The following is a 23989-nucleotide window of genomic DNA, read 5'->3' as shown; positions in this document are numbered from 1 at the left end:
TCTCTATTCATCCTGATTCCCAGTGAAAATCTTTAGGATGTCATATCAACTCGCAAGCAAAACACACCAGCAAAATAACAGCATAAAACTAATTTAACCTGCATAGATCAAGTGGCATCACATTGGAGTCAGCAAGGTCCAGACAAAAGCCCGGTCTTGTACAATTATCAATACCAGTTAATACAAAAATAGGATTGTTTCTCCAATACCTGTCGCTGGTTTTCTGTCTCTAGTCTCAGTCTGGCCTCTACGCATCTTCTGGTCTCCAGGAAGGCTTGACGTTGTGCTCTGTCTGACAAGTAGCTAATGAAGATTCCTGCAGTGTTCATACACATAAATAACACTGCCTGAGCTGCTATCTGCAATGAACAACAAATAAGATTTGATTAGACAGGAGAAGCAAAAATATCTGTTTAAAAAAAAGAAAGAGACAGAGAGAATGACTGCTCTGTAGGCTGCAAAAATAGCAGTTAGGAAAGTTTACGTAAAAGAATCTCTTAGATCTTAAGTAGAGGTATCAAACTTGCAAAATTGTATCTGCCTTGAGGATGAGATATGGAGCATTTGGGGGATTAAACTCTAGTTGAACCACAAATGATATTTCCAAAAACTGACTCACAGAGCTCTCACCAGGACTGATTACAAACATAATTAACAATTTGTTTTTGCACTGCCTGTCCTGCAAGAGCAACTTTGTGATTTGTTCCATGGCTTAGTTTGGGAAGCAAACCATATTAAGGAAAACAAAGAATGTCAGTTAACTAAGAATTAGTATCAGTGATACTAGTTATTGTGTTATTATTGACCAAATTATGTAAATTCATTTTCAGCTGATGCCAAAGCATGAATTTCCACAATGTGAATTCTGAACCATTCAACAGGGGAAGCTGAAAGGATAACTAAATTCTTGCCTAGCCATTGCCTGTGTACACACACTTTTTCTTTGCTGAAGTCTACATAAGAGCTGAACTCATTTTCCTTGTAGAAAATATTTCCTTGTGCGTCACAGCTTCTTCCTTTTCCATGTGAACTCAAAAGAGCCAAATGGGAGTGGATCCTTGGATGGTGCAAATTTCAGTGGCTTATTTGTCTTTCACAGATATCTCTCTGTGCTCTGCATGTTTTTGAGGGAGGGCACATCAACACCATTGAAGGGAGGATTGTTTGGGAAAGTGAGTAAGAAACTGGCAATATTTGACTGCACTAGAGACAGGACAGACATGGAATCTCAGCACTTTATCCAATATCTCATCCTTGTTATTGGTTGAGATTTCAAAGGCACCCAGGCTCTGATAGCTTTGGTTGATACCTACAGGATCATAACAACACCAGAACTACCACACCAAGACAGATCAGGTGTTCATCATTCAGAATACTGCCTCTGGTAAACACAGAGTGCTCAGGTAAACACAGAGTGAAAACACAGAGTGTTCAGGTAAGAGTACAAGGATAAAACAGCAGATAATATGTACAAGAGTACAGCAAGCTTTAAGTGATGTTTTGTTAAAAGTCTTGAATGCTCCAGTAATCTGTGATTGCAGAACATTTTGGGCTAGATGTCGTATTTTCTTAACATTATCTAATAATCAGTCTTCCCAAAATCCAAGTGTTGTTTGTCCTAATAGAAGACTCTCTAATCTCATTGCGATGCTTTGACTCAGACCTGCAATCCCCACAGTCACGTGGGTTTGAAAGTGAGGTCTGATATGAAACCAAATGCATCTAGAAGAAACTTCAACTTTATATATTGCCATATTTCTGAAATGGAGTATTGTTCTACTATAGTACAGGGAATTAATTTGCAGTTGATAAGCTATGATCAAATAATAATGCATATCCTAACTTCAGATGAAGTTTTGTTAAACTTTATCCAGTAATAGATGTCTAGGCTAGGCTTGTGAGAAGTAGGGAATGATTAGCATGATCCTTGCACCTTCCTGGCCTCCAGGATCCTGCAGTTTACAGCTAGATGTGGTATACCCAGTGCTGCACAATTTTCTGATGCCTTTCTCAAGTTGATTGTACTTTTGGTCCCTATGACACTCAGTAACAAAGATTTTTACAATTTATTTAGGCACTTTATGATAAAAATGTTTCCTTTTTTTTTTTTTTGCTTTAATTCACAGCTTTGAGTGCTGCATTATGGTTATAAACAGTGACTAATCATTTCCAATTCATTTGCCTCTCACCATTCTTGATTTTACTGTCTTAAAATATAACCCCTTACTTTTACTATTTGAAAGGGAGGAATTTGAGACTCTTTAGTCACTCTGTGTTTATCACTATTCCACCTCCGTGCTTACTGCTTTTCCCCTGTTATCTGCCTTACCCTGTTTTACTGGAGACAGGTTGCCCTGGACTGGCCAGCTTCCCCCAGGCATTCTCTGCATTTGCTCCAAAATAAATCAGAGAATGAATTAATTCAGCTATGACATAACTCCTTTCTGGTGCAGGCTACTGGGAGGCGTATGATGAGCTGACATGAGATTAGTACTAGTTCAGAATTGCATTGTTCAGCAGGACAACTGAAATCAGCTGTAGGTGGCTGGAGGAGTCAGCCTTTCACGCCTTTTTAACTGACTTTTAACTTCGACATGAACTGATAATTGGTGTTCACACACACTAGGAAAGCTAGATTAGAGGATGAAAAAAAAAAAAGAAAATCCCTTCAGAATATTTAAAATGTGCATTTCCACAGTGAAATTGTCGAGGTGCTCTCCTTTGCTCACAAATTCAGTTGCAATTTCCTCGTGAGCCGAGTTCAGTCACCCGTCTCTGCTAACACTCAGGACTACTGCCACTCACTTCAGCAGATCTCCTTAGAGCAAATGCATTAGAATTTGGCCTTCAATTAGATTTCATGAGCACATAATTTGATTTGGACAAAGGGAATAATGGAAAACATGTTACAGGTAAAACAACAGCTTATGCAGAGGCAGAATCTGCTTTTCTTACACCTACTAGTCCGATTGAAAGCAATCCAAAGAGTAAAGCACTATAAGTTGCAAGGCATACTAATTTTTAATTAGTAGCTCATTTTAATAAAAGAATAAAAAAGACATATGAGACTTGAATCCTTCATTGCCACTCCTTTTTCCTAGGGCTTACTAGGGCCAATTCCAGAATTCTTAGGTTATTTTCTACAACCTACAAGCCAGGGTAGACTGATTTTAGAGGATGTACGTATCTTTTTGACTCACCTGAAAATAATCAATGCTCACATAGTATGGTAGAGGGTACAATGCGAAAAGAAGAAAATATTTTCACAACGTTTGTAAGTCTATTTGTACCTTGCACAGCACTCCTGTAACCAATAGTAGTAGACACATCAAGTGACCTAAAAAGCCGTGAATGATATATTTTGATGTTAAATGGGGCTCTGAGGAGGTCTGCTTCTTGAATATTTATTAAATGCTAAGAAGACACCCATCACCAACTGCCTTGGAATATCTGTGTAACACAATCGCCACTATTTCTGCTGAACGTGCAGTTGCACATAATCACATAATAGGATGAACAGAGCTAAAGAAAGTTACTTGACAAGATCATTGAAATACTTAGAATCATAAAATCACAAAATTATCAAGGTTGGAAGAGCCCTTCAAGAATCTCAGCCCCATAATCACCCCTAAAACATCCCCAAGTGCCACATCCAGATGTCTCTTGGCCACTTCCAGAGACAGTGACTCCACCACTGCCTTGAACAACTTATTCCAATGCCTAACTGCTCTCTCAGGGAAATTTTTTTTCCTGATATCTAATCTAAACCTTCCCTGGTGCAAGTTAAGGCCATGTCCTCTTGTCCTTTCACTTGAGACATGGCAGAAGAGACTGACTCCCACCTCTCTACAACCTTCTTTCAGGTAGTTGTGGAAAGCAATGAGGTCCCTCCTGAGCCTTCTCTTCTCCAGACTAAACAACCCTAATTCCCACAGCTGCTCCTCATAGAACAAGTTTTCTAGACCTTTTACCAGCTTTGTTGCCCTCCTTTGGAAACACTCCAGTACCTCAGCATCCTTTATGAAGTGAGGGGCCCAAGAAGAAGCAAACATTGAAATTCTTACTCCAAAACTCTGCTTTTAATTTCTCATAAGAGGAGAATAAGAACTTAGTTCACTTATTAAATAAATTTACATTTATAAAGTGCCCTCCATACAGGTACCTCAGAGCCCTTTGCAAAATCAGTATGGAAACTAGCTATGTTTCCATGTTATGGGAATATTATGAAAGGAGAGGATGCAAATCAGACAAATAAGCTTAGTTTAAATTTGACAACACATGTTGATTCAAATAATTTCATATGTATCTGCTACTCATTGTATTAGAAGGGCTTTGCCAAGACAACTGAAACCAAGTCAACATTTTGAGCTGATTTGGGAACCAGCAGATTTCAAAGGAACAATTAAAAGTTACTGGACACAGCCGGTCAGGAAGAAGTTATAATCAAAGTAGGTACAGTATAGTAATGCAAGAGAACAGGAAAAGGAAAACTCATTGAAAATATGGTAAGGTAGCTCCCAAGCCTGTTGTGAAGTGGTAGGTAATCAGTCACAGACAGTTTTTAAAGACAAAATTGGATGTAGTTCAGGAAACAAGAAGTTCAGAAGAGCACAGGTGAGTTACCGGACTAGACATAACAGTAATTTGTGGGCATTTCTGCTATCAGAGCACCTAATTGAGTTGGCTTTCATTTGGAATTTACACAGAATCTTGTGAGTTTATGAATGACTGGGGACAAGTTAAAGAAGTGTTTGCAAATGCCAGAATTTTCAAAGCTTCAAAATTCATAACTGAACTCTGTTTTAGTTTTGCCATGAGTTTTTGTTTTGAAATGTGCCAGCCACTAATAGACATTTATGGAGTGTGTAGAGATTGACTGAGTTCAGCACTTCCAAAGAGCCCCTAACCTAAGGAAAAGTGAATATTATGAACATTCAACAAACCCAATGGGTTGGAAATGTGTTGATTGATAGCTGGCCCTAAAAGACAGCAATTGCCACAGGCAGTCTTCATCATGAAGTTGAGCCAACAGCAGCATACATCCACATGGAAAGCACAGTGGAGGCAGCGGAGAAAAGGCTGATAAAGTTTAGAAACAATTCTGAAATCCAGAAGGACACTGAACTTGTGTGTTACTACCTCAAGTGCAGAAAGACACCTTAGTGAGCTCTGCAGAAATAAACTTATTATTAACCTCTTCAACAGGTAATTTTGTTCTGCTGCACAGAAACAGAGTAGTACTGGGGCTGATGTCACCAAAACACATGTGAGAAGCAAAAAAATGGTTTTCAATGTATTGTCTAGCTGGACAGTCTTTGGGTCTGTCAATCCTAAAGTGTATGAATTTCATTAGTTCCTAAAATGAGCTGGTGGGAAATTATTTAATTATTTCCCTATTTTGCTTTCTAATTTTGGATTGGCTTCAGAACAGAGTAGAGTCGGTCTTGTCTGCTTTGGGAAAGCTGGAAAAGTAAAAAGTGTTGTGCTTCTTTAAGAAGGTTTTCAGCATGTGCCACATAAAACAACTGGTTGCTATAGTAATTATTATTGGATAATTAAGACCGAAGAAGCGTCTTGATTCATCATTACTTGTTTAACTAAAAATAGAAGCTCACCAAAAGGTTGTGTTTTTTATAATTAAAATGTCTCAGAAAACCCATTGTCTTCTCTCCCTCCTCCATCACCCTCTTCCTTGTGTTTAATCAAGGGAAAATAACATGCTGGTATAAGAACTGATCATCAGGAATGAACTGAGGGTTGCATGAGAAGACCAAAATGCTCTACTTTGTCTAGAACAGGAACATCTGGCAGCACAGACTTTACCATTCTCTCACTGCTGGGCTGCAGCAAGCCTCCATTTCCCACTGAGAGCATGGTTTTATGAATCAAAGCTCTTGGCAGAGAAACTGGTAAGTACCTGTTTCTCTGCACTGCCTCTTGCCCACCTTGATCCCTCAGTACAGCTTCCCCTTTGTTGTGCCAGATCAATTATTTGTGGGACCATACTGTGAATTATATCAGGGAACTTGGCCAACTTGAAAAACAAACATTTGGCGCTGGCAGTGATTTTCGTATCTAGAACAGTTGTCTGATTAAGTTCACAGCACAGCCTCCACGGGAAGAGGAAGCACGTGAACATTCATAGCTGGCACTGCTGCCAACTCATTAAACTGAAATCATTGCTGCCTTATTGTTAAATCACCTTGTAAATCATGTTTTTATTCTCCAGGTTCACTCCTTCTGACTTCTCCTGTGTCTGACTGCTAAATGCCAGTGGCCACGGTAGGAGGGTATTTGGTTTGTTTTAGTTTGTGGGTGCTTCTCCATCAGCTTTTATTGGAAACCAATCTGGCCTGCAAAGGTGCCAAACTGATTCCGTGGCTTTCCAGAAAGCTCCTCTGTCCCTGATCCTCTATATTTTCCAGTGCATAAGTAAAACAGCTGTTTAACTCCTACTTACAGCTGGAGTGAGTGCTACTTTTTTGTCTGATCTACATATACACACTTCACTGAAAGACAGAAATACACCATACCCCTGAGAAGACAGAGATGGAGAATAGCATAATGTTTATTCATAGTAAATTTAGTCAAGCCCACACTATGATGGTTAAGAGCAGTGCTTTACCCCACCCACCCTTGATTTGCTAAATGTGAAAGGAGCCATTTGTACCAGTGTCACCATCTGATTTTGTGTTTAGAACTGAGTTTTGTGGTTCAGCTGTGCACAGCTCCCACGGGAACATTGGCTGGTTCTTCAAAAACTCAGATGTTATTTATGCCTCTAGGAGAGCTGAGACCTTTTGAGAAGACTGATCTTGCTGCTTTTAGAGAGGTCTTTACTATGTACTTAGGGACACAGTCTGGCCTTTAAGGTGCATGAAACCTGCATACTGCAAGCCAGGTTGCCCTATCAAAACAGAAGATGTACCAAAAGAAATTATTAAATTACTTTCAGTGAGAGCGAGTGGTTTCACACACAATTTTCTCCATCCTATTGCAGAATATCCTAACATGCCTACTGCTCCTGTGCTGCTTATTATTTAGAAAACAAACACCATTTTCATTCTGAATAATGACATGTTTTCATAAAATCAATTGTTCCAGTTCAAGACATAGTTTGAAAATATGTATCTTTAATATTCAGAACAGGAGTCCAATTTTCTATTAGAAAAAGAGCTATTTCTTTCTTCTTCTCACTGAATCTATTAGAAATACAGGCAATCAAATTTCTGATTAAGTTGCTTATAGGTAGCTCAAATCATACAAATTTGGTAAGTCAGCTACCAACTATGGCAAGACTTTTGTAAGATGGTGTGGTACAAGAGATCTTTCAAGGAAATCATATCATCATATCATATAATATATCAATCATATCATATCCGACACATGGGGTTGACAGAGCTGGAGTGATGCACAGAGGCAGTCAAGGAAATACATAACCCTGCTAGTGCCATTGAGCAGCCCCAAATTTTCAGCCCATGTCCTCTAACTCCCTTCAAGTTTGTCTATAACTTAGAGTTCAGGAATAATTTTAATTAAAAAAAAGTTATTCTGGAACTTTGGATAACCTTTTTTAGGTGTTTTTTTGGTTTTTTTTATAGATGTTAAAGTGAATAGACAGGACAGGGACAATGTCAGTGGCAGGGTCATAGCCCATGCATTTAGGAGAATGGACAGGGATGGGTAAATGATCTTCACTTTTTAGTAACTGTTCTCCATGGCTAAGGGTACTTTGCTGAACTATCTGACCCTCATCTAGGAAATGATCCTGAACTATGCAATGAAATCTGGTGATCATGTTCCCTGTTCACTGAGCAGCACATCCCTCCTTTGTTATCATTTTACACACAGGGTGCTATTACCTGCAGATACCTGAAATGTTACCATTTACAAAGAACAATCTTATCTTTTTGACACGAATAACCCTCTTCATTCAGTGTTTTCTGTGTGCTAGTTAGGTACCTTCTCCCTCTACTCAGAGAGAGCTGTAGTGCAGGATAATTACAACAAGAAATCTAAAGCCAAACCTTCCAGATGTCATCATTTTATTGTCCAAAAACATCACCTCATTTAGTGTGTTTATAAATAAGCATAAAAGGCTCAGACAGGAATCTGTTTTCTCCAAATATATATAACTTCGAAACCACAGCACATGTTCTACAGAAATATTTTAAATTACCTGTGCTGTTTAACCAGGAGTAGATCCTGTAACAACACACAAAAACCAGCAAAAAACAAGGCACAGCACAAATGTCTTCACAGCAGAGAACACACTAGAAGCAGCCTGTGGCAGTCAGGAAAAGTCAGGAAATGAAGTGATAGTATTTCCTAGCTCGCTGCTCAAAAGGAAACGTAAAGCAGCTGTGGTTTCCCTTTCTGCACTTTCATATTTCAGACTCATGAAGCTCTGTCCGACTTTAAAATTTTCCCTTCGCTTTTCTGTTACTGATGATACTAAACTGGGAGGAGCTGTTGACTCTCTCGAAGACAGAGGGACCCTGCAGAGAAACCCAGACAAGTTGCAGAGAAACCTGGGCAATCACCAACCGTATGAAGTTCAACAAAGACAAGTGCCAGATTCTGCACCTGGGAGAGGGCTGTAGAAAGGGAGCTGGGGGTCCTGGCTGATGGCAAGTTGAATATGAGTAAGCAATACCCTGGAAGCCAGTAGGGCCAACTGTGTCCTAGGGGGCATCTGGCAAAGCATCGCCAGCCATGCGAGGGAGGGGATTGTCCTGCTCTGTTCTACACTAGTGCAGCCTCTCCTTGAGACCCGTTTGCTGTTTCGGGAGCCAAAATATAAGAAAGATATAACTCTATTAAAAAAGGTCCAAAGGAGGGCTACAAAGATGGTAAAGGGCCTAGAGAGGAACCCATAGTGGCTGAGGGCACTCGAGGAGACAGGGGAGACCTCATCATAGTCTACAGTTTCCTCATGAGGGGAAGAGGAGAGGAAGGCACTGATCTCTTCTCTCTTGGTGACCAGAGAGAGAACCGAGAGAATGGTCTGGAGCTGTGTCAGGGGAGGTTTAAGTTGGATATTATAGGAAAAGGTTCTTCCCCCAGAGGGTGGTTGGGCACTGGAACAGCCTCCCCAGGGCAGTGGTCACAGCACCAAGCCCAAGAGAGTTCAAAGAGCATTTGGATAATACACTCAGGCACATGGTGTGACTCTTGGGGATCATCCTGTGAAGGGCCAGGAGTTGGGCCTCGATAATCCTTGTGGGTCCCTTCCAACTCAGAATAGTCTATGATTCAATGGTTCTGTGCAGAAGTTGACCTCCTTTACAAGATTAATATTTATTGTTCAAAACAAATACCAAAGTAATTATGTTCAATAGAAGCCCACATTCCATTTAAAGCCACTATAGAAATTAATTATTTAGAATAAAAGTTACAACATCTAACCAAAGATTTAAAAGAAATTAATCTGAAATGGGGAAGTACACCCACAATATCCTTGAATATTAAGAATCAAAAGTAGTGCTTGCGGGTTTTTTTTAAGCTATCCTTACCCAATGTTAATTTTTGCCCTTGCATTACATGCATGGATATCTTAATTGTAAATAACTGTCTCCCAATAGAGATATACCGGTATTTGGGGATCAGGCATTAGAAATCATCTCAGTGACAAAAAATTCCAGCTGACACATGATCTAGAAAAGTCTGAGAGCATCACTGAGTTTTAGGATGAGCCTGGTCAACCAAAAATAGAATGTCTAACGTGAAAGTAACTTCTGGAAATTTTCCTCAAATTATCACAATCATAGAATCATAGAATCAGACAGGTTGGAAAGGACCTCTGAGATCATCAAGTCCAACCCTTGATCCACTACCACCACAGTTGCTAGACCATGGCACTAAGTGCCACATCCAGCCTCATCTTAAAATCCTCCAGGGACGGAGAATCCACCGCTTCCCTGGGCAACCCATTCCAATGGCTGATTACCAATAGTTCTACCTAAGTTAATACAAGATAGCCAAAGCAGAAGAACACCCAGTAGTTCCCTTAATAGATTATGTAGCTGATTAGGAGTAATGATAGAAAAAGAAAAAAAGAACCTTCATCATAGTTGTTTTGCAGCACTGGAAAGAGTTTAACCACATTTTAAGGAAAACAAAATTATGTAGCGTGCATTTCTGCTAAGTGGGTTTGGGATGGTGTTCTGCACAGCTGTTTTTATTCCTTTGAATAATGGCCCTTATCCAAAGATGTCAAAATTGAGTGAGCAATAATTATGTTTGTAGGGCTGACAGCTGTTCATCTTTTCTGACATACCTTAATGCTGTTTTCATCTGCTCAAATGTATCCATATCCCAGAAATTAGCTGCAGGCCATATTCCCTGTCTGTTCCCAATGGAACTGGCAATTGTCATGATTTGTGTGCAGGTGACCCTGCTTCAGTGCATTTTACAAAGCTCTAACAACAGACTGCACAAGAGAAGTTTTTCATTTTTCTTCCTAGCTATGTGAGTCCAGATCTTGTGTGTTTTACTCTGAATTACCAAGCTGTGGTCATAGGAGCAAGAGAGAAGCAAGATTCTGCAAACATTTTTCCCTTTTGGTATTGCAATGGAAAAAGAAAGTAACAGCAGAACATAATGATCTTTACAGAATCAGAGAATCACAGAATATGCTGACTTGGAAGGGACTCACAAGGATCATCAAGTCCAACTCCTGACCCTGCACAGGACCCAAGAGTCACACCATGTGTGTGAGAGTATTGTCCAAAGGCTCCTTGAACTCTGTCAGGCTTGGTGCTGTGACCACCGTCCTGGGGAGGCTGTACCAGTGCCCAACCACCCTCTGGGGGAAGAACCTTTTCCTATAATATCCAACTTAAACCTCCCCGACACAAATTCAAGCCATTCTCTTGGGTCCTGTCACTGGTCACCAAGAGAGGAGAGATCAGTGCTTGCCCCTCCTCTGCCCCTCACCAGGAAGTTGTAACTGCAATGAGGTCTCCCCTCAGTCTACTCTTCTCCAGGTTGAACAGACCAAGTGCTTTCAGCGGCTCCTCATACGGCTTCCCCTCAAGGCCCTTCACCACCTTCATTGCCCTCCTTTACTCTTGGACACTTAACAAGAAATAGACAACCTTACAAAAGGCACTCCAGTCTGTGTGAGAGTGACAATAATACCTATTAAAAAGTTAATAGGTTTAACTGAAATAATACTGAAAATACTGGTAATAAAAAAAATGCTTGAGGGATATCAAAGTGTTGAATGTCCTTTTCCAAACAACCCTTGTCCTTCAAAGTCTGTTTCTACTCTGATGGGAAACTCTACTAATCAGCTCTGTGTGTTAATCAGTGATACCTACTGACAAACAAACCACCCCCCACAGCTGTTCTTTTCTTAAACTATTCACCCCCCCCCCCCCCCCCCCCCCCCAGAAAAAAAAGCCAAAACAATGCTGGAAACAGAAGCTCTTTACATTTTATTATCAGCATTTTTAACAGCAGACCAATGACAAGACTAGCTTTTCCCCACGGTTGCACCTATAAGTGGATGCCATTTTGCACAGGTGTAACTGGTAACAGAGTTTGCCCACTGAATCTACAGCTGATTGACACCTGAGACAAGAATAAGTTTAAAGTTCCTAGAAGTGGCTTAAGGTTTGCTAGCCCAGAAAAAAATACAGAAAATATCTTCTCTCTCATTATGGCTGTTCTGTTTCCATTTAAAATTATCTTTTGAAAAGTGACCTGAAAACTCCAGTAAAAATTTATATTCTCTGTGTTTATTTTCTCCTTTGGTATCTTGATTTGTTGCTGATTGTGGTGATCTCCTGAAAACCACGAAAAGGTAGAACTCAACAATTCCAATTTTAGATTCCTTTCCTAGTAAAACCTTCAAATATCCCTTGAAAAATACCCAAATTCTCATTTTCTCAGCTATCCCTGATGCTAATGTTGGGCTGTAAACATGAAACCTGTCCTTACTTTGGAAAAATCTTGGGGACAATAAAGGCAGTAGGTTATAGTCTGATTTCAGTGTACACAGAATTTCATGTATCCTTAACCACACTGAGAAACAGTGCTGATATGATTTTGAGGGACCGCAGGAAATGGAGAGCCCATGAAGATACGGATGAACTTGCAAGGAAAACTTTAGAATGGTTGGGGTTTGGGTAATAGGGCCCAGGAGCCTTTGTCCTCCAGAAGGTGAGCCGAACACAGCTTAGGCACAGCAGAAGACATTAATCACTCAGGATTAAACAGGAATTTTATTAATATCTAAACGTTATTTATATTTTCTTTAACTCTGCTTTATCTTATTTTTTTTTAAACTATCAGGAGACATCCTGGACAGAAAATAGGGAAGGGACATGGGAGCAGATGGAAATGTACCAGACAAAAGCCACGAGAAGTTACAACATTCCAGACCAGCTGGATTAAAACTTTATCTCAGAGACTTAGGCAAGGACAAACATTTTCCTTTGTGAAACCTGTGGGTGTTGTTTTGCTATTAGTCACAGTGAATGCCTCAGTGTGGTGAGCTAGAAGAAGTCAAACTGACATCAAAAGTACAGAGTACTGTGGGAAAGATTTGATTCAGTCCTTTGGCTTGCAGAATACACCCCAGATAAATAATGAAGGATTAGGTTTCTCCTGACACTTTGCTAGCAGAAGAGACATATAGGTCAGGATTCATTCTGCAACAACGGTGGTGTGACCTAGGACTAATTCCTTTGAAGGTGGTGGCTTACTCTGGTTTAAAACAAGGATAGGATTAATATCAAACCCTGATATTTACCACTGGCCAAATTCTCCTTGCCTGACAATACAAACCATGCCTTTGTTTTCCCTGCTTGTGTAAGCATGAGAAACAGAAACTGTTCTGTTCATGGAATATTAAATAAATGACACAAGACAAAACTGCTGTCTCTGATGTTGAATAATGAATCCTGCTGATACCAGGGAGAGCTGCAGGAGGCTATTAAATCTTGATGGACATAAACTAACAAGAGAAGCCCCCCAGATGGTTTACGTCACAACAGCTCTGTGCCGTTCATTGAGGGTTTGATCCAATGTACAGCCATAATGATGTCCACATTTTTGCAGTTTTGTGTAAAGACAGTCACTCTGGAGCAAGGTCAGTTTTAACCTACTCACACAGAGGGTTATTGTCTTCAAAAGAAAATTTTCTTGGACAAAGCAGTGTTTGGTTTTCCTGAGCATTGATCCAATATTTAAATCAATATAGCTGCCGTCAGGATATGTAAACATTGCTTTCTTAGGAGCACTCAGCAGACCAGTGTTTGAAAAGAAATTGTGTGTGGCCTTGGACATGCTGGCATATGAATACCAAGGCTGATGACAAGGTGTTTTGTGGCACAAAAACCATTCCAGAATTTCAGCCAAGAATTAGCTGACAAAGTGGATTTCTTACTGGAATTTCAGTCAGTGGAGAGAATATTACCTCTGAGCTTAAAAAAAGAAAGCAAAAGACAATCAGTTTTTTATAAATTGATCCTTCAATTAGTTAACATTTTTTGAAAGCCAAACAGCTCTAATAGTTAAATCTGTGGAGAAGTGTAAGGACAAAGGTCACATTTAATGACAGGCTGAGACACTTCCTAGTGTTTAACATTCAATCCAGAGCCCACTCTGTTTGATGGAGATATGCCTCCTGGCTTTGATGGCTTTTTAAGCAGTTGCCTCCAACAATTTTGATTTGTTAGATATCAGAACACGAGTGAAACAAAGCATTTCAGATATCCTAGAGAATCACTTATGTCTCCTTGATACCAATTTTAAAACTTTTTTACTCTACAAGGATGAAATCAGTTCCTACAGTGTAAGTTCTGTCACTCAGCCAGTCAGCATTGATCAGATACACCCTTCCCAAGGTACATGCAAATGTTTCAAACTGAAAATAAATTATATTTTCTTTTCTTAAAGAAAAATAAGGCCCCAGCCAAGCGCTATTTTTCAAGGTTTTTTTTGTTTTGCTTTGATAGTGTGGTGCTGAAAGTGATTAAAACTATGTCTGTAAACAGCACTATGAACACAGTAGTTGTTGATATTAAGCTGACATCTCATGATCGACACCGTACAGTAACCATGTGTGTAACCTATATTAAATTCTGGGTGAAACTAAGAATAAGTTCAAATTACTTCTTAATGTTACCATCCTCATGAACATCCACATCTGTTTATTAAAGTCAGCACAATTACTCATTATGTGAGCACAAACCTAACATTTTTGTGCCGTAAATTCACAGTGTATCAGTATCATAAATAACCTTTAACATTCATTCTGGCCTTCTTTCTTACCTTCTGACATATTCCTATGTAGTATTTACACAAAGAGTTTATAAAAAAGAGAAAGTCTCTAAATCATTGTAATTATTTTTAAGGAGAAAAATACTACTAAAAAAAGTAGAACAGGGAAACTTAAATACCTCACAGGATGATACTAGAAAAAAAAAATACTGGGGAACAATGTATAGAGACAAGCACCACAAATCTGGAGAACTAGTACAGTTTTATGGAGTGCTAGCTTTAAAAAGAACAATGTGTGTGTGTGTCTGTGTGTTAAAATTTTCAGTTCTTGGTGGTTTATATAAAATACACCACAACCCTCACATTTTTTCTATTTCTCTAGTAAACAGTGAAGAAGTGCAACTACCGCGTTTCTGAGAAGCTCAGACTTTTAGGAGAGCAAATACCTTTCTTAGATTGGTACCTCACTGGTGGCACCAAGAAGGGAAAATGTGGCTACTTAGAGATATTTCAGATTCAGAATACATCTACAGCATGTGGGCAGCACATGGTAGCCCTCACCTTCCAGTTTCCAATGAGTTCAACCGAAATGGAAGAGTCGTGGCCACTCAGAGTGGCAAAATCCCTCCCCTGGGAGATTACAGCTCCTGCTGACTTCAGTATTCAATAAAAACTCTTTCTGGAGCACAAGACATCACTGATCCGCAGGACTTGAAATTGTGAGAGGTGGTAGCTCAGGAGCCAGTCCAGTCCAGGGCTTGCAGGAACACAGCAATACTACTGGATTTGGATGGGATGATCCAGACATTCCTGGAAAAAATTTCATCCTAATCCATAAACTGTCAATATGCACATCTTCAAAATTATTATAATGACAAAAAAACCGGGATGGTCTACATCTATCTACAACCTAATTTGCACTAAGAAGAACAAGAGTACTTGTATTTCACCTGTGTGTTTTATACCATCCTTTACTTTGAAAAAAAATCCATCATGAATTTTGTATCTGGCAGGAGTAGAAGTAGTTGTCTAAAAATATGTCATTAAAGTCATCTGTATAGTTTTCCTGAATGGCTACTACTGATTTTCTAGTCTGTAAATGAAAGCATTTTGCTGAAAGACTGAACTGCCCTTCCAAACATGAGAAACGTGATTAAAATATCCTGGTAAGGTCAGAGCTTATTGCCCTTGAAGAGAACATTAACCACCAGGTTCCCTCAATCACAATTGTGCTCTGTTAAGGGCTTTTTCTTTATTGAAGAAAGAAGGAAATATTTTGTGTCTGTTCTAAGGTAAAAGCCAATTCCCTGCTTTCCATCAGAGTGGGATGCTCAACCCTAGGGAAGCTGTTACTCCAGTAACAGAAAACACCCATTGGACCCACTATGGGTGTTACACAAGGAGAAACTTTGCAACAGAGGAGCTATCCCATGAGCCTTCACATTTAGGGTGGATGCAGATGCAAAGTTAGAACCAGGACTCTTTCTTCTCTTAATGATGATCCAGCTACTCAGCAAGCATGAACAAATCACTACATTTACTTACGTATTTCTGTATTGTTTCTATTATTTTCATGTGCACTATATCTCTAAGAATAGTTCTAAAGTCAGCTGCAGTCCCAAAGATTTCAGACACATCTTTTAATGTGCACAGGTATTTACATATTTTCTTAGAGCAGAAACCAAGAAAACCCTTATTCTTTGTAATTAGGTGTCATATGCACTACAAATTAATATAACGAACAAAATCTACAATAACAATGCTCCTCTGAATAAATTTATATTATACATATATGAAAATAAAACAAATCAGACCATGTTTATGACATAAGAGGAGGAAGATTGGAGGTCAAATAAAATGAGCAGATGATGACCTGAAAAATACTTTTCACTGGGCAAAAGTGGCCCCAACTTATTCAATAGATCACTCTTTTCTGCTTCTTCATCTCCAAAAGGACTCTATTGACAACACAGTCCTTTCACCAGTTGTTGGAAGAGACAATAAGATTCTGTCATTTTCTTCCACTATCACTAATATTATTGGTTAATGGTTTATACAACATATCCTTAACAAACCACAACTATAAACACCTGAAGCTGTAGCATTTCAGACTATATACATGAAACTAGTTCACATTAATCCATCAGCTTCAGTGCAACAATCATTATAAATATAAAATTATTTTCTTCTTTGGAAACTGGGGCTCAGAACACTTGGCATCGTAGCCAGAATGAGGAGCCAGTATAATTTTATTGTAGAAAATAGGGCATGAGAGGACCTTGTTATGTCACTTAACTCATATTGTAGGTCATGGATATTGCCTAAATCACTCCTAAAAAATGCCTCTCCAAACTGCCTAATCATACCTTAGGGTAAAGCCTTCCAAAGAAAAATGAGGTTATTGAAATTATAGTTAGTAGGTTGTTTTTTTGAGATTTCTCCTGCTATCTGATGTAACTACTCCTTATAATAATTTAACACATTATCTCATGGTAGTTATAGATGAAACAAGAGAACAATTGATTTCTTTCTCTCTGTAGCAACTCCTTCCTTATTTGAAGGCTGTCACTGCTGTTTCTTCAGCTTCCTTTTATCTAGAACAACCCTCTATCTTACAGAAGTAGTGAAAATGAGCAGGATCCACTGAGACTGAAAACAATATGTTTAAAGATCATCAGTGCTTTGTTGGGAGAAGGTTAGTGCGTGGGGTTTTTTTGAAGAAGGATAGTGTCAGTTGCTCAAGATGTTGTTCTAGCATTCATAGGCAAACTGCCTAAGAGTAAACCCATCACCAGCTTTCTTTGGCAGGTAAGACTGCTGAGAAACCCAGAGAGAGACCACAGTACCCACACAGGTATATCAGATATCTCCAAACACTTACGGAGCAATCTGACCATCTGAAACTGAATGGTTGGTACTAGTAGAGGAGATCTTTTTGCTGGTGGAAAGAAAGGACACGTATTACTGATATTCTTCAGTCTCTCCCACCTGTAATATTGCACAGATCACAGAGATCTAGGAGGTGGAGGGAGAATTGTTTGCCAAAGGAAACATAGAGTGTGCATGTGCCTGACGTTTGCCATAAGCTTGTGCTCTGGGAGTGCCTGATGTCACCAGATGGGAATGGGAAAAGCAAGGTTGCTGCTTTGAATTTTGGACCCTATAATGGTGATGAGCCCATAGAACAACTCTCATGAAGAAGTGATGTGCCAGGTCAGGTGGACTTGTAGTGGACTTGGTTGGGTTTATGGTTGTACTTGATGACGTAAAGTGTCTTTGCTAATCTAAATGGTTGTATGATTCTATGATACAGGCCTGCAGCTAAGTCCCTCCCAGGACCTGAGGCCAGAATGGACTGAAGTGTGTGCATAGGTATGATGTGTATATGAAACCAAGTCTCACATTGTGATCACAGGAGCTGCTTCTTGCACATGACCATGTGATCATCCTCAGGCTGGATTTGGAAATGTTAGTTCTGCCCTCCAGATCCTCAGCATCTTCATATTTGCATACTTGAAACAATACATGTACTGCCATTGCAGAATCACAGAATAAAGTTTGGAAAGGACTTCTGGAGATCATATATTCAAATGTACTTCCTCAAAGTAGGATCACCCAAAGTAAGTTGCTTAGGTCTTGTCCAGTCAGATTTTTCCCAGACAAAGACTTTACAGCATCTCTAGGCAACCTGTTGTAGTGCTCCTTCACCCTTACAGTAAAAAAGGTATTTTTATGTTTAAGTGGAACTTACTGTGTTTCAGTTCATGCCCATTGACTCTCATCCTGTCCCTGGGCACTGCTGAGAAGAGTTTGCCTCTGTCTTCTTTACTACTCCCAGCAATGTATTTATATATAATTATCAGATTACAACCCCACACATTCCCCCGTAACTTCTCATCTCCAGCCTGAACAGTCCCAGCTCTCTCAGCCTTTCCTTATTTGGCAGCCCTTCATAGCCCTTCTCTGGACTAACTCCAGTATGTCCATGTCTCTCCTGTACTGAGTAGTCCAGCACTGGGCATGGCACTCCAGATGTGTTTCACTAGGACTAAACAGGAAGGAAATATTGACTTCCTCAGTCCGATGAGAATGTTCTGCCTGAGGCTGTTGGCCTTCCCACTGCTGGTTCATGGTCAATTTGGTGTCTACCAGGTCCCCCAGGGCCTCCTCTGCAGAGCTGCTTTCCAGATGGTCATCTGCCAGTCTGTACTGGTGCAGGGGGTTATTCCCTTCAAGGTACAGAATGTTACATTCCCCTTTTGCTGAACAGAGCTGGGGAAGGGTCTGGAGCACAAGTCTTATGAGGATAGGCTGAGGGGGTGGGGGTGTTTAACCTAGAGAAGAAGGCGGCTCAGGGTAGGCCTTATAACTCTCTGCAACTACTTGAAAGGAGGCTATAGCCAGGTGGGTGTTGGTCTTTTCTCCTATGTAGGAAGTGACAGGACAAGAGGAAATGACCTAAAGTTCTGCCAGAGGAGATTTCGATTATATATAGGGAAAGATTTCTTTACTGAAAGGGTGATCAGGCATTGAAACAGGGAAGTGGTGGAGTCACCATCCCTGAAACTATTGAAAAGGCATGTGGATGTGGCATTTGGGGTCATGGTTCAGTGGTGAAAACAGTGGTGCTGGGTTCAGAGTTGGACAGATGATCTTAGAAGTCTTTTCCAACCTTAACAACACTATGATTCTATGGTTCCATGGTGTTCCTGTCAGCCCATTTCCCCAGCCCACCAAGGCCCCTCTGAATGGTAGTGCACCAGTCACTCCTCCCAGTTTTGTGTTGTATGCACATAAGATTATTGAGTTTGCTGGGAGACAGTGAGTCCCATAAAATACTCTTAAAACCACTACAGTGATTTAAGGAGTCCCTTAGCTTGTGGAGTGTTGAAAATCTCTCTTGCTACCTTGCTGAACTTTTAAGTTCCTAGATGACTTTGAAAAATGGGCTTTAAGCCAGATGACTATCCTGGGAATAATTTCTATGACTACCTATCCTTCCATGTTTTGGAGACCATAGGTTTCATACAAAGTCTGTGAGAAAATTTACAGGGTTTCTCTGTGTGTTTATGTGTTTATGATTTGGATTTTTAATTATTTCCTTATTTGTAGGGTGCTCTAGATTTTCTCTTTTCTTGTCTGAGACTCCTTAAATTGCCATTATATGATAAAGGACACTAAGCTTTGACTAAACACCTTTCAAAGTTCTCTTAAAATCTGCAATGGCTGAATCCATATTACTGTTAGCCAGTATATGACAGTTTGATTTCCAGATTATACTTTAAGTTTTTAATGATAGTAATTAGAAAAAAACATCTCTTAATGGTGTGTGTATTTTCCATTTTTAAATTACACCTCTAAACCCTCTTTAGATATACACAAACTTTAGGAACATAGTAAATATTATTTTGACTTGCAAATGTAATTACTGAATCTGAAAGCAAGTTACAAAAAAAGGAATAAATCATGAAATTTCACAGCATTGCTTTTGCAGGGTGTTTGTATCAATATAATACAAATATATGTAAATCTGTTAATTGGTTTGAAACTTTAGAAATTTATATATGGGATATTATTTGATTTTGTTACCTACATTTGTTGTTTTCATATTTAAAAAAAAATCAACTAGGTCAAGTTAAATTACAGAAGCTTTGTGTTGCAGAAGAAAACCACAAATGACCTCAAATAGTCTTCCTTCTTATACGTAATCAGAAGGGTTCTTTAATAAATCCATTTGGATAGACCATTTGTAAACTTAATAAGGAAGGTAGCAGGTTCTGGTAGCAAACTGGGCATCAAAAGTTCTGTTAACTGCTTGAAGAGGAAAGGAACAGCCACCTTAGAAATCTTTGTACTAAGTTTATAAGTCCCAGGTCATCAAACAACTTAAACTTATACTCATCTTTATGCATATGAGAGTTTTTCTTGAGTTTGAAATAATTGGCATAATATTAAGAGATGCATTCTTTTACACTCCCTCCCCAAAGTAACATTATCTTGAGACTTCTATCCTTAAAGCTTTTGGATTTTATTGTTTTGATCGTTGATGGGATTGGAACTGAATACTTATGCTAGATATTTTACTATGTGGTAATAGCAAAGAAGAGTGGCTGTCGTCAGAAAATGTACATAACTATTATGTACATTTGTGTCTAGTTATTCTAAAGACACGAGTAAATTTTTGCAGGAAAAAAAAGTAGTAAGTCATTGGAAAAGTGATTTCTAAGGATGAAGAGCTATTAAGATTACAAGAAGATTATTGGAGGCCCTATCATCCTGTACTATCACATAGAAAATGAGAACACTTCATGTGTACTTCTGTAATTTCTTACAGCCTCTCAGGTGACTAATGGAACGCAGCAGACAAAAGCAATTACATTAGCACAAATGAAATACATATAATAAATTCTTCTCTTCCTATTATTGTCAACAAGCTGCTATTACTCTCAGGATTGGGGAGAACATGGAAACTGTCATAGCATCAGTCAGAGTGGCATTTGGTTACATTTTGGAAATGTCAACAAATTTTTACAGTAATGTCCTTGGGCAACATTCATATGACTCAAGATCTACCTAAGTCTCAAAGAGGAATTTTCAATGGCTACTCTCAAGGACATTCAGATCTTGGAGGAATCTGCTATAAATCTCTCCAACCATTTTGGGGTATACTGCTCCCTTAATGTTTCAAGAATAAGTTACTATATAGAATAATAGAATAGCTTAGATTGGAAAACATCTCTAAGATCATCAAGTCCAACCTCTAACTCAGCACAGCCAAGTCCACCACTAAACCGGTCACTAAGTGACACATCTACATGTCTTTTAAATCCCTCCACAGATGGTGACTCAACCACTTCACTGGGAAGCCTGTTCCACTGCTTCACAGTTCTTTTGATGAAGAAATTTTACCTAATATCCAATCTAAACCTCCCCTGGGGAAACTTAAGGCCATTTCCTCTTGTCTTGTCTCTTGTTATCCGAGAGAAGAGGGTGAACCCCACCCGGCTACAACCTCCTGTCAGGGAGTTGTAGAGAGCAATGTCTCCCCTGAGCCTCCTTTTCTCCAGGCTAAACACCCCCAGCTCCCTCAGCTGCTCCTCATGACACTTGTGCTTCAGACCCTTCCTCAGCTCTGTTGCCCTTCTCTGGAGCTCCTCCAGCCCCTAAATGTCTTTCTTGTACTGAGGGGCCCAAAACTAAATGCAGGATTCAAGGTGCAGCCTCACCAGTGCTGAGTACATGGGGGCAGTCACTGCCCTCTGGTCTCACTGGTCACGCTATAGTTGATACACCCAGGATGTCATTGGCTTTTTTGGCCACCTGGGCACACACTGGCTCATGTTCAGGTGGCTGTCAAGCAGCATCCACAAGTCCTTTTCCACTTATGTGGCATCTACTTTAACATCTTGTCAGCGCAGATAAGAGTCACTGACGATCAGGCTGAAGCAAAAGAATAGAATAGAATAGAATAGAATAGAATAGAATAGAATAGAATAGAATAGAATAGAATAGAATATTTTACTTGAATGGGACCTACAACAGCCATCTTGTCCAACTGCCGAACCACTTCAGGGGCCATCAAAAGTTAAAGCCTGTTATTAAGGACATTGTTCAAATGCCTCTTAAACACCAACAGTCTTGGAGTGCTGACCAGTTCTCTAGGAAGCCTGCTCTAGTGTTTGAACACCCTTTTCAGTAAAGAAATGCTTCCTAATGTCCATTTTGAGCCTCTCCCAATGCAGCTTTTAACCACTCCAACATGTGCTATCACTGGATACGAGGGAGAAGAGCTCAGCATCTCCCTTTCCTCTTGCCCTCCTCAGAAAGCTGTAGAGAGCAGTGAGGTTACCCCTCAACCTCCTCTTCTCCAAACTAGACAAAACTAGAGTCCTTAACTGCTCCTTGTAGGACATACCTGCCAAGTCTAAAAAGAATTATGTCAAACTGGGTCTTTTAAAAAAGAATTAAGTTATATGCACACATTTCCACTGCATTTAATGTATTCATTTTTAACAAAAATCTATATGGCTGACAGAAGCCAATGCCCTACTCCTCTTTTGATGTATCATAGAAGACATCTGACATATTTTAAAAGAAAAATCTCAAAGCAATATTAGCCACATATTGCAGTAATTGAAAAAGGCAAATTTTCTAATTAAATGAAGCTCAGAACGGTAAAATGATATGTGTGGGTCAGCACAAACCAATGATAAATTTAGTGATGGAATGGACATGGTACTGATTCCCAATCCCGAACTGAAATCTGTGGTATCATTCCCTCCTCTAAGTGAACATGCATATCTGTACATTAAATTAGACTCATACTGAGCACATGTGGGATGATTTCTGTGTCAATTATAACTCTATCTAGTATGCTTATGAAGATTATTAATACTAATAAGTATTAGAGTTACTTTCACGTATGACAGAGTCATAAGATAAAAGAATGTGAATACCTAGGTCTTGTACAGCTATTTGAATAACTGCCTTGAGATCTAAGTAATTTCTTTACCTTGCTCCAGAATTATAAACCACCCGGTATACAGCGTAATATAATTTAGATCTTCTGTGCTTATTCATTTTTTCCTTGTTGTTATTACTAATTCTTCTTTGCATTTTGTTGATAGTTGTGGATTGATGGATGAGTCTTCTGCTGTACTAGACCCAAAATAAGGAGCACAGAATATTTAGCTGCATTCCTGAGTAGCTCTGAGGTAAATGAAGCAGGTGAGTTTGAACAAAGGAGAAATAATAAAGCGCCTGGAGATCGGATCCTTCCAAAGAAATAAACTGATTTTCCTAATTAAGATGCTGACACTGTTGAATGCTTCCATTGATTTCAGTAAAGGATTTCTGCATTTTATTTTTAAGGGAATGTACTGTTAAGACAAAGGAAATTAAAGATACAAGAAAATACAAAACTGTAAAGTGGTGATTAAATCAAATTTGAAAAAAAATTGATGTAAAAGAATTAAGTGAAATCACTCAAATATTATTTCATTTATACATTCTGTTTTCTAGATTAAAAATATATACATCATATAAAATCATAACACCAACAGTAGCCTGTTTGGGAAAAGTACAATTATTTGTTGAGGTCGTTACACTGATATGCTTCAGCTGCTTCTCAGGCTGCAGCAATGGTTAATTAATGAACTCAGCAGCCTTCCTCTCTCCTCTAGGGCTAACTGTGTGAAGCCTTGCAGCAGAAGCTGGCAAATGAAATAGCAGCACTTCTTAAAATAGTTGCTAATAAATACAACTCGCATGATGAGATATTACTCCATCAGCCAATGGCTGCCTGGCTTTGTGGTTCGCCTGTGCACAATTCCTGATATTTTTTGTTCTAGATTAGGCAGCACCACACTAGTATCTCTGTCAGCAGACCTGGGTGTTTAGAGAGATAAACATGACAGAGCTCATTCCAAAAGATTCCTGGAGGAACTGAATGTCCACTTTTGTGTTCTCTTTCAGAAGAAATGTGGATTCAGAACAATACTTTCCCTAAAGAGAGTCCAGAGAAGTCATCTTCTCGGTTCCCCTAAAAATCCTCATATCTATGGGATTCTCTATATTACACTCTCTGGGTTTTAAACCAGGTCCCTAAATCAAGCTGTTGGGAATCTGTGAGTTAGGCAGGCCTTAATAATACCCTTTAGCAAAATTTTTAGTTCCAAGAAATGTCAAGTACTCAGGACTTCTTATGCTTGATCTCTTTTGACCAGACAGGTCTCTTTTATCCCTGGTTTAAATGAGT

At 39.3% G+C, this 23989-nt stretch overlaps 1 protein-coding gene across 2 annotated transcripts in view; it reads right to left on the bottom strand.

The window, feature by feature from the left end:
* ADCY8 (adenylate cyclase 8) overlaps nt 1-23989 on the bottom strand; it is a 124012-nt gene that overhangs the window by 91838 nt on the left and 8185 nt on the right. For both annotated transcript variants that reach the window (XM_027645671.1, XM_027645672.1), the window contains exon 2: nt 210-359. In XM_027645671.1, coding sequence (XP_027501472.1) covers nt 210-359 — 150 coding nt within the window. The remainder of the gene's footprint in view (nt 1-209; nt 360-23989) is intronic.

This window comes from Corapipo altera, unplaced genomic scaffold (genome assembly GCF_003945725.1).
Source record: "Corapipo altera isolate COAL_440 unplaced genomic scaffold, ASM394572v1 51, whole genome shotgun sequence".
Taxonomy (NCBI): domain Eukaryota; kingdom Metazoa; phylum Chordata; class Aves; order Passeriformes; family Pipridae; genus Corapipo; species Corapipo altera.
This window is presented reverse-complemented; position numbering and strand designations above follow the sequence as displayed.